Source organism: Limulus polyphemus, unplaced genomic scaffold (assembly GCF_000517525.1).
Source record: "Limulus polyphemus unplaced genomic scaffold, Limulus_polyphemus-2.1.2 Scaffold6120, whole genome shotgun sequence".
NCBI classification, from domain to species: Eukaryota; Metazoa; Arthropoda; class Merostomata; order Xiphosura; family Limulidae; genus Limulus; species Limulus polyphemus.
In genome coordinates, this window is record NW_013671730.1 from 1,678 (window position 1) to 13,973 (window position 12,296).

Consider the following 12,296-nt stretch of genomic DNA (forward strand, 5'->3'; position numbering starts at 1 on the left):
GTCGAAACGTTGTAAATTTGCTGTTATATTAAAGTTTTTCTTCATTACCCATTCAAGCCGTCTCCAGCCATTATTAGTCTCAAAGTGGGTTCCTCGTCATCGAATTTGGTTGAAGTATGTTCTATGAAACCTTCTAATGAAAATAGCTTGTTTCATGAATGTTTTCATGAAGAAAACTAAAACTAAATTAATTATTTTGTAAAATAATAACTTACTTCCCTACAAATAAGTACAGTATATGGGTTGTTATTTCTCTCTTTTTCTTATTATCTGTATTATAATCAGTTTGAATTCTAAAAGGATGAGTCTTTTTGGATAATCATTTCTGGAAAATCTTCCGAGCTATCTGACAAGTATGGAACAAATGTAATCTCCAAAATGGAAAATATATATATATATATGAAACTGTTTTTATGATACAGTATATAGTGATATAAAAGGAATGAATTTTAAATGTCTTAAATGAGTATTAATGTATAAATAAAGCAGTGACTGAATGGCAAATAAATACAAGAAATAATAATTTCCATATGGTTGTAGGAATATATCTCCTTCAACAAGCGAAACAAGTAGGCATAAATCAAGTGTTACATTAAAACTTAAGGGATAATCTTTCACAAATTTAAATAATATTAACTTTTACTCAGAACACACTACCTACTTAGAGTGAAACTGAAAATCAACCTGTTAATTAGTATAGCTAATTCAGTTTATTTTTTCCTACATTCTTATTTATCAAGATTAGGATCCATTGTGTTATCAGTTGGATAATCTCACTCTTAATGATACTTTTGGCCATGATTCCAGTAATAATGCATGATATTCATCTAATTTGAAGACTTAGTTTACTCCTAAATATATACATGTTAAACTAACAATACAAAACCATATCTATAATATAAATGTAATAATCTTATACATATTGCGAACCATGGTGTCTGTCTCCCTTTATGGTGGCTGCTACTTGTTCTGCGTTTGAATAGCTGAGCATGCAGGCAAAGCTCAACATTCGTTTTTTAAATGAGGGGACAACAGGCATGAATAATGTTGATGGCAAATTTTATTTCAAAAACAGGATATTCTACACTATCATTCACATATTAAAATGTGACATAACTTAAAGAATAAAAATTTAGATTTACTGTATATTATTGTTGAATGTCTCTTAGCATGACTGAAATGTTCAACAATTACTTTACTTGGTGGGTGGTATAAGTAGCTCAGAACTTTGGCTCTGAGTGAAACCAAGAATGTAACACAATTAACCTTTTTAAAGTTCATGAAATAATTTAAATTGATAGGTTAACTTAAAATTTTCCCATCACTGGGGATGGACACTTTCTCTTGTAATAAATAAAATAAAGAATCAATACACTTAGATCTAACTGCAACTGTTAATGAAATTAGCAATAAAAAAAAAATATTTCATTTAGGAAACACACAAACACTAGTTAACGGGCTCAAGTTTTGTGGCAGATTTAATGTTTGTTGAAAGTGTAACAACAGTAAACTTCCCCAAAATATTCCTGTGGCCAATGAGAACCTATTAAACAACTCTGACACTTTAACTTAGATGATTACAATACATGTTACTATCAAGGTATGGAGTTAAATAGCAGAACATTACCAAGAGTATAGCCAAAAACTGATTTTAATAGCATTCCCTTTATAGATCAACATTCAGGTAATAATAGTATTGGATTCGTAGAATGAGTCAAATCTAGTTTTAGAGTTATATAGTCTCAAACCAACTTTTGATATGAAAATGAGTAAAGTTGTGCTTTAAACAAAATGTGCATAGTCTCTAACATTGATCTAACTGGACCAATAACAGGTGATAGAACTCCAGTATTCATCTGATCAGAGTATGTGATTTCTAATACAATATGAGCAAACATTAATCATAGACTAATTTTGCTTTATTTTCTTTAATAAGATTTAAAAGCATTATGGACTTAAGTGGTGGTGATTTTAATTTTTAAAATATGCCTCATTTGACTATGAAATGTACACAGTTACAGGTAATGAGAAAATTTATTGAATCACTGTTTCATTAGTTGTATTTCCTATGAATTAATTTCAAATAAGTTTGAATAATTTTTAGTGACTGGTTTCAAAATATTCTTTTAGGTCAATAATTTCAGTCACTATCAAGGATGACTTGGAAGTTCAGATGGTATCATATGTTTGTTTTTGCTTTTTTTTTCTGATGAGACTGACAACCACTACAGTAGCCTAAATAATCTGTAACATTTTAATTCTCTGTTGGAACTTTATAGTTATACAATGCAAAAAAACAACAACTGGGGTTCAATTCCTCACAGTAGACATAATGCAGATAGTACTTTGAGTAACAACAATAACATTAACCTTCTCACCAATCCTTGACCATGTCTTTTCACTAATGTTTCAACTTAATGCCATAGAATAGCCTAACAACTGCATGTATTTTAAATATCTTGTCCATATGTCCACCCTTTAACTTTATAATTTAGTAATTTCAATAATAAAGTCAAAATGTAAACTTTGCAGTAGTAATGTCAGAAATAAAACAGTCGATATATGTTTACTAATGGTTGCAATATATGTGACTGATAACATTATATAATAATTTGGTTATTATAGTATTTAATTTCAAGTAAAGAAAATTACAACAGATTATTAATTTGTTTTTACTGCACTACTAATTTACTGTGAAATAGTTATTTTATAGACAAAGCCTCCTGTTAAAGCACCCCTAATTAAAACTGAAATTATGTGCTTAATCTCTCAATATGTTCAACTGGCACAACTTTTTTTAGTATAAAATGTCAGTAGGTATGGTAAAAAATGTTTAAACAGTATGAACTTTATAAATAAAGCAAATAAAATAAACATATTTAAATTCATTATTATTTAGCTTGTTTTAAGCTTTTATGAGTATAATTATACTTTAAGAAGAAAGTAGGAATTGAAAATTTTGTCAACTCTAGAAAAATAAGTCAAATTATTTTAATCATTTTTAAATGTATCAGAGTTATTTTATAGTGTAGCACACCAGTGTAAACATATACCAGCAGGAGAGAGATATCAGCAATTATTATTAAACCATAAATACAAACTTATCTCTGTGTGTGTTTAGACTGTCATGAAAAAAAATAATATATGTATATATATATATATTTATTGTTGTTCCCTTTTTTCTTCTCCAGATTAATTTCATTGTTCCTCCTTCACCAATTGAGAGGATTTGTATCTCTTTCATTCATTTTTCTTTGGAAGCTGCAGTGTATTTTTTTCCAAGATCTGACAGCAAGTTGATCAGTGAAGTAGTTAGTGTAATACCAAGGTATTTCGAAATTAATTCCACGTTTTTGGAAAAAATGTATCCGATGAATATGTCATTTCCAATAGCTAGAAGACTTGAAAATCTTAAGGTATGTTTTACAGTTTATCTATAATGCAAGAAAATTTTGTAAGCTGGAAATTTACTTATTTTATGTTGCTTCATATAATTGAAGCTTTTAGAGCAAAGTATCATGGTAACATATCAAGATATGACATTTCAAGATTCTCTCATACTCGTTCATATTTAAAACTAATTTTATTTAGGTCCAAAAATATGATTTTCATTACTACATTTTACCACTGTTTTATAAATTAAATACCATGTCTGTCATTAACAATAGTGAATCACTTGCTAGACCTCTTCATAAATATTACTATCCATAACTTACCAGACCAGCTACTGTAATCAAACTAAAGCTTCCAAGTTCAGCAATAGAAGATAGCCAACCTGACATATATTTTATTTACCAGTTCATTTACAACTATAAAATAATTTATAGCCAGTTAAATATCTAATCCCTAGCCAACTTAAATTAGTTAATGTAGCTCATATCAAGATAACTTTTCTGAGCTGCTTAAATAAATTCTGACCCAAGATTACAGTAGTAGCTTCTGATTATAAAATTTCAATGAATGTGTCTTTTCTAGTTGTCAGATAAGTTTAGTTAAAACTCTTAATGTTTTCATTAGCAACTAATAATGTTTGTGAATAGTTTATTAGTAACTCATGAACATGATGGGTATAGCACACACTACTCAGGAGAAACTATAAATGTTTGTGCTCAACAATCCCATTATAATAAAAGTCATTAATGTCCCTTTGTTCTTTTGCCATTGGTTAAAGCAAAACAATTATTATTTGGGGTCAGAACAATTGTAGAGCACACATGGGGCACTTTACTCAGAAATACAGTAGTGGAGGAGACAAAACCATGATGGAAGAGAAAGAAACATCTGTTGAGGATGACATTAAAACAGATATATTTTCTGAGGTTGATACTTATCATAAAAGCAACTTGAAGAAATGAAATAACTATGGTGATTTGGAAGTAGACTTGTAATGCAAAAACACATACTGAAGAAAAAAAAAGGTTTTTACAAGAGAAATACTTGATTTGACACATATTTGCAGGCATTTGTTGATGACATAAATACAGATTCATATATGGCAACTTATAAGGTGATATTGGATAGAAATACACTTGTGTTTGCCCTTATGGCTGCACTTGTAAGAAGTCATCTAACATGGCTAATTTCTGTGCTCAAGCTAGGTTGCCATTTTGAGGTCAGTTGGATATGACATTGCACAAGTAACAGTTTACTTTTTCAGCTCAAAGAGCTGTACTTATAGCTCAGTTTTGTCCTATGTAGCTGCACTTAATGAATGCTGTTATTTTGTGGATAACTATTATTTACATTGAAATTAAGGGTGAAACACACAAATTATTATCTGAATATTACTTGAATAGTTATCATAATCATTAAAGTAAAGCCTTAATTAATTCATCAGGACTAAAACTCTATTTAAAACTCAAATTACTTTTATTCAAATAATCAAACTTAAAAGGTTTTCCAGAAGTAAAAGTTAATTTATTATTTACTTTTCAGTATAACTTTTCTTGCAGTTAAAATATAATGAGAAGTTTGAGAATTAAATGTCAATTATTCATTGACTTGGTTCATTACTGCCAAAATTTCATATAGTATGTGTGTAAAAATAACAATACATAATCTATCAATAATTTCAATAAAATTCTGGCCAAATTAAGCATGATCTCTTATTAGGTAGTCTTGTGATAAAAAGCCAGTCATGTGTTTTTTCTTTAATTTTATAAAATGAGCATAGACTGTATTGATCAGGTACATTTTTTACAAACTTATTTAGTAATGTAATACATAGAATTTATAATTTAGTGTATCAGTGTAGAGGGTTTTCCACATTGACCCTTTTAACATAGCTAGTTTTATAATTATAACATGCTCATCACATTGAAATCAGGGTTTCAACCATAAGTTTGTATTTTTCTTCTCTGAATTATTAATTTTGTATGATAACTTGAGTCATTAAAAGCTAGAAATGACCTTGAAATTAGTACTAAAAAATTTCATGTTTGAACTTAAATGATTAAGAAGGTCTTTATGTTTTCACACAAATACAAAAACAAAAGTGGTCTGGTGATTAGAACACTGGACTCATAATCTGTAGGTTGTGAGATCGAAACCTATTGTTGAACATGCTGTCTTTCAGTAATGGTGGTATTATAATGTTAAAGTCAATCCCACTGTTCATTCCTTGTAAAAGTAGCCCAAGAGATGGCAGTGGGTAGTGTTGATTAGCCTCCTGTCCCATGGTCTAAGACTTCAAAGTTAAGGATGGCTAGTGAAGATAGCTGTCATCTAGTTTTTTGTGTAGTTCAACAAAACAAAAAAAGATGATTAAGGTAGCAAATAGTTTCAAGATTTAATCAAAAATAATCCAACGTGTAAAGGTTTAGAAAAATTCTATTCTGTTCCCAATGGGACAGCAGTATGCTTATGAACTTACGATTCCAAAATCCAAGGTTTGATTCCTTGTAAAGGACAGAGCACAGTGTAGTTTCATGTTAAAACAGACTTTCTCATTGATAATGAAATATGTTTTCACTTAACTGCAGATATTAGACCTGAAATAGTATATTTATTGAGTGTGAAGATTTATTTAGAGTAATATGTTGTTTGTTTTTGCTTTTTATGAAATGAAGTGAACCACGTTATTTAAATAATGAAAATATTACTTCATATATTTAGGAAGAGTAATTAGAAACCCCATTAGAAATATGAGAAAATAGATATTTCACACACCATGTGATAGAATACAAGCATTACCTTTAAAAAAAAAGTCAAATGGAAATAGTAGTCTCATGAAAGAAACTGTCATTATAAAGATGTTGGGTTATAATTGATGTTATGAGTACAGACAAACAAAATATATATATATATATATATTTAAAGACACTTAAGGTAAGCATATTCTAAACCAAAACATTAAAAATAAATTTTCCAATTAGAGTAGAAGCAATAGTTATGAAAAATAAAATTTTAAAAGTATTTTAGATAAAGTATGTAATTGATCACTTTAAAAGGCTTAAGCCCATGTTTTAAAAGACATTTAATAAAGACTAACCAAAAGTTTTGGTTCCAAACAGATTAAATTCAAGTAAATATATGGATAATGTATCATTATTTCAAAGCTCCTTAACATAACCTCTAAGATGCAAGTGATAGTAACTTGAAAATGCCTTTTTCAAGACCATACTAATGTATATGTGACTGTAGTTAAAATAACAAAAATGAATTAATTAGAAAATGAAATTACTTCAAAAAGACAGTTATAAAAATTAATTGTTGAACTATTATTATAAAAATACTAAAATCTAAACTGATTCAAGTGAGATGTGTTGATCTTTTAGAAGTGTAATTCTTACAGAGCAAAAATTTAATTTACACTAAAGTAATTTTAATTCATGAATAAAGGAACATTTTCTTAGAAAGGCAGTTTTTTGTACAAAGTATAAATAAATTTATTGTTTTCTAAAACCATTATGTCTTAACTTATTTACACTGTTGTTTGCAATAGATTACACATTGTTCTTGATCTGTGTAAACTGAGAACAGTAGGTTAAATAGCAAATTAACTCTCATTTTGCAATAGAACTTAGTTTATTTGACATTATGGTCGTAAATATAAGTATTGTAATTTATAATTATTCTATTTTGCTGTCTCAAAGGAAAACACAAACAGATTTTTCCCTTTATAATAGATGTCTTAATAGAGATATGATGCTTAAAAAATGAATTTCCACATAAATGACATCAAAATTTCCTTCATACCAGTATTGAATTTTCAAAATAAATTTGAAGTTAATCTAATTCATCAATTATATTGTTTTTGAAAAGTGATATTTTTATAATAGCATTATGGCCATATTTTCTGTATTTAATAATACATACTTTTATTTTTGTATGTATCATTGAAGTCAGATTTTGTCCCTTTTAGTGTTCAAGGTGGAATGGTAAAGTATGGGAAGATAATCACTGTGAAGTGGAGTTTGTATTCACAAAACAGGTTAACTGTAGGATATTTTCCCTAGGATTCTATGGGTAAGTTATTTTCTTCTGTAAGTCATGGAAACATGGAATATTTTTCTGTGTGTGTATATGTGTATATTTTAGAGTTTATTATTCCTTTTTTTGTGGTACGTATGCCTCATATTGAATTGTGCTGCAATTATGTGACCTAAACTATATTAGTATTATAATTATGCTTTGATTTTCAATTAAAAATGATTATATTTTTGCCTGCTGATTGTTTCTGACTATTTGAGGATTTCAAACCTCTTTTCAATTTTTTGTGTTCATTGTTAATCTTTATTCTTAATTATTCCTTCTTTGATTCTTGCATTTTGTATATAAATTTGACAAAGTATTGGGAGAGAAATACATAAAGGGAAACCTAAAATCAGGTTTGACCCATCTTTGTTTAATATGAGTTCAGAAAATATCAAACAAATTAATGAAAATTATGAAACTGTCCACGAGTAGTTTTCAACTTCTCCTGTTATACCAAGATTTATTTTGGTTGTGACAAGTTGGGGCTGACCACTTCTTGGCCAGTTTGAGGATAGTGTTGTTTAGTGTATATCTTTATTAACTTTTAAGATTCCTTTTATGAGGATAGTGCAAAAATGATTATTTTATGGTAGAAATCAGCCTATAATGATGTTTAAATATTGGTTCATCCTTTGCTGTTATGACAGTTTTGACTCTTTCTCATATTCCAGTGGTTAGTGTGTCAAACTGTAAAGGTTGTGATTCATTCTTCATGACCTGTTATCACCAAGAACAAAATTGTGCTCCACACTTTGTAGCACTGAGTAAGTTATAAGAGTGACAGCCAAATCCTACTTTTTGGTATGTAAATCTTGGTAAAGAGTAGCTCAAGATTTGATAGTGGTTGATGTATTGTCTAGTTACCTTCCCAAATCTATCACTTCAAAATTAGGAACAGCTAGCACAGATAGCCCTCACATAGCTTTGTTGTGAAATCCAACAAACAAATAAACCTGTCAACCCTTCTTCATTACGAAAACAGTATTTTCTACATAACATCATTGTGAAAATCTTTCAGTGATCGCATAGTTTGGATACAATACCTTACCTCTACTTAGATAATAGCTTTTTTTTTTATTTATGCTGTCCGCTATATGTGGAAGATTTGCTCACCACTAGCCTTGCACTACCACCAACCCTCACATTGGAATAGCTGCACTGTAGCATGCAACAACCTTCCACCAATAGGAGTGTGACACACCCTCCTAGCACAACTGACTCCCACTATACTGTAGAGCATTATCATCACTTTTCAATTTGGCATTCCAATGTGCATTTCTGCTCAAATTTTGCTCTCTCTCTTTATAATTCTATTGGGCACTTTCAGTTAATCCTCAGTTTTGACAACTCTTTGTTTGTTGTCACTTGCTTGTGACTTAATGTTTGTGGAATGTTCTTTTTTTTTTTCATTTCCACATTATGAATTATGAATTTACTATTACGACAACAACCTCTTATGTATCCAGCCACTACTGATCCACTACTGAATACTAATTATGTGGAAGAGGTTTCAGCCATGGTGTGTCAGGAGTTGGAAACTATTTTGATTTTTGCTATTCCTCTGCAGCCTTGGCCAGATCTCCAATTCCCAGGGAATTCTGTTGTGGACAAAGAGGATTTGGACAACCTTTACCCATGGCCAGTCTTTGTAGTACCATTCTTTGCTACCCCTTTTGAGGACCCTCATCCATTGTTGGACGTTTTTGGACATGATTTCCCAGATATGTTACCTATTGTTTTATGGTTCCTTCCCTCTTCCCCATGTTTGTCTTAGCTTATCATAAGGTAGAAGTTCCATTTTTAGATTTTCAGATCTTGGAATATCTGATTCAGGCCTGAAGTTCCAACGCCGAGACTATACTACGATTTTCTCCAGCTCAGTTTTCCTGTATACGTTTCACCCTCACTACTGTCTTCCATTATCTCTCTTCCATTCACCTCCTTTTTGAGGTTATCCACCATTCACTTGAGAGTTTTTCAGCAGATACCCTTAAATATTTTCTTTATATTTCTCAACCTTACCACTTCATACTTGGCTTTTTTTGTTGTTGGGATTTCCTTGGTAGGGACACCCTTTTGTCTCACATGCATCTACCTGCTTCCTATATGGGAATGCTCCATCTTGTCCTTATTTTTACAACAGTTGGTTTCTGGGGATCTTCTTGATACTTTGGAGACTCGGGTGGAGGCTGCATGTCAGCAATCCTCCCTTTCCTCTGGTTTCTCGTCTTTCCCATACCTTTTTTACCCCATTCCTGTGTCTTGTTCCATTACCAGTACCACCTTTCCAGGTTTATACAGCAATTCATTATATTGTCCATCATCATGGTTTCCAACATTAGTTGCATTGTTGACTACTTATTTGGTTTGGACACTGTGGGGTCACAGTTAGCCAGAATTGCTCACCTGTGACATCTGTTTGCTACAGAACCCTGAGTTCTTTGAGTTTTAACAGAAGGATTTTCCATTTGTTTTTCTATCCTCCACCATTATCTCCACAAAACATTGCTTTTTTTCCTCTTTCACAGGATCCCATTTCATGCCAGTTTTGCACAAGGATGCTGTCAAACAGGTACTTCTCACTTCTCCAAGATATTATTCCCAGTTCATAGTTCCCAAGAAAACCAGAGATTGGCATCCTATCATTGATCTTTCCAACCTCAACCATTTCATCCTCCCATGGCTCATGATGGAGTCTTTCCTTATCCTTTGTTGGTTGTTCACTCCAGATCTTTGGATGACCAAGGTAAATGTCTTGGATGCTTACCGTCATATTGCAATCTATCCAGCATCCAGATGTTACCTTCAGTTTTTTTCATGATATTTCAGTTCTATGCTCTACCTTTCAGCCTGCGTTTGTCTCCATATCTTTTCTTTCTTGTGGTTAGAACCTATGCCTGCCATCTTCACACTCAAGGTTTGCATTTTAGTCATTATTTGGATGACTGGCACCTGTTAGTTCCATCCCAACAAGCCCCTCAAAATCATACTCACTTCCTACTACAAGAAGCAGCTTGTGTGGGATGGCTTGTCAAGTTGGAGAAGTTCTGTCTCACCCCTATGCAGTATTTTATTAATTTGGGGGTGTTTTTTCAACTTCTACCTCAACAGGCCCCAAGCATTGCTTCTTTATATGAGATCAATGGAGCTCTTAGTTTCCAAAGTCAAATCCTCTCCATCTTTACCTGTGTATGAGATTCTGAGGATCTAAGCTTCCATGGAAGCCCTCATACCCTGGGATCATGTACACATGCATGATCAATGGAATCTCATGCAGAATCCCTTGGGCTCTACCATACTCCTTCCTCCTTCTCTACAAGTTAACTTTGCTTGGTGGCTTAACAGAGACAACACTTCATCTTGAGTTCCTCTGTCTCATCACCATTCTGATTTGCACATTTTTACAGATGCTTTTCTTGAAGGGTGGGAAGCATGTCTGAATTCTTAGGAGATTTATATTCATTGGATGGTAGACGAATTTTCCCTTCACATCAATATTTTTGAATTTCTTGCAGTTTGTCGGGCATTGGATCATTTTCTCCACTTACATCAATTGACATGGGATCACCTGTTCCCATTCGCTGGGCTTTCAAATGTTGATCTCCTTTTCTGGGCCCAGTCTCAGCAAATTTATCCACTTGCATGTCCCATCCTTGGTGCTCTAACTCTTCAGGTTAATCAGTTATTTTCTCCTGAAAAGATTCTGCCTATGGAGTGTTCTTTTCCTCCTCAGGTATTTTGGTGGTAATATTACCCATTTGTTACTCCTCTTCTCGATGCATTTGCCACTAATTTCAATACCAAACTGCCCTTCTTTTGGTTTCTAATTCTACATGCTTTGGCAGTAGATGCCTTCAATTAAGATTTGACCAACCTTTATCTTTACACTTATCCTTCTATCCATCTTCTTCCTTGTGTTCTCCTCCTTATCCAAGCCACTCCATGTTAAGTCTTTCTCATCTCCCCATTCTGGCCTGATCAACTGTGGTTTTCACTCCAGAACCATCTTCAGTTGTCTATTCCAACACCTCTTCCACTTTCTGGATCCCTTCTCTGTCAATCTCAGTCCTCCATATTTCATCCCATTGTCACTACACTCTAGCTTCGAGTGCTGCTTTTCTCCTTTCATTCCCAGACGATCCAGACTTTCTACATCGGTAGCCTCCCTTCTCTCTTGATTGGTCTGCCATTCTTCCTTAAATATTTGCTATAAAAATAGTGCATTTTCCAAAGTTTCTCTGTGAACCATGGTTTCTGACTTTTCAACAATGGTTTATCAGTTGCTACCATTGTGGGTTATAGGGTGGCTTTTCATTTATCCCTTTCCATCACAATTTTCCCTCTCCCATAATTTCTCTCCTGTTTTGTTCTTTTTGCTTGATTTGTCCACCCTGTCAAATTTTCCTTTATGTCCTTACCCTTCCTCCAATCGAACCATTGTTCACTTGCTCATTTTATCACCTCTCTCTTACAATGTAGTTTCTTACTCCTCTTTGCAGTTGGATATCGAAGTTCAGATATCTTTCCTCTTTACATCTCTCATATCCTCTGTAATCATACTTATGTTCTCCTTTATCCAGTTCATAGTTTGTTTTTCCAAGAGTGGTTTGTGAAGGAGACATCACCTTCAATCTTATTTCCCTCCCCTCCATCTCTCATTTGTATTTTCATTGTATCCTGATCATCTCCTTTGTCCAGTTTGCGCTTTACATTGTTACGTCACCTGCATTGTTTCCTTTTGTGAATCTCCTTCCTCTTTTTTATATCATGGAATTCTTCATCTACCTGTGACCTATCACCCATCACCCTTACACGATCGA

The 12,296-nt window shown here is 32.3% G+C and overlaps 1 protein-coding gene across 1 annotated transcript in view; it reads left to right on the forward strand.

Moving 5' to 3' along the window:
- Positions 1-3,197: 3,197 nt before the first annotated feature.
- The window catches only part of LOC111089393, a 43,264-nt gene continuing 34,165 nt past the window's right edge, over positions 3,198-12,296 (forward strand). Inside the window, exons 1-2 of the mRNA XM_022401823.1 lie at positions 3,198-3,416; positions 7,364-7,467. Of these exons, the coding sequence (XP_022257531.1) occupies positions 3,363-3,416; positions 7,364-7,467 (158 nt within the window). The 5' untranslated portion in view covers positions 3,198-3,362. The remainder of the gene's footprint in view (positions 3,417-7,363; positions 7,468-12,296) is intronic.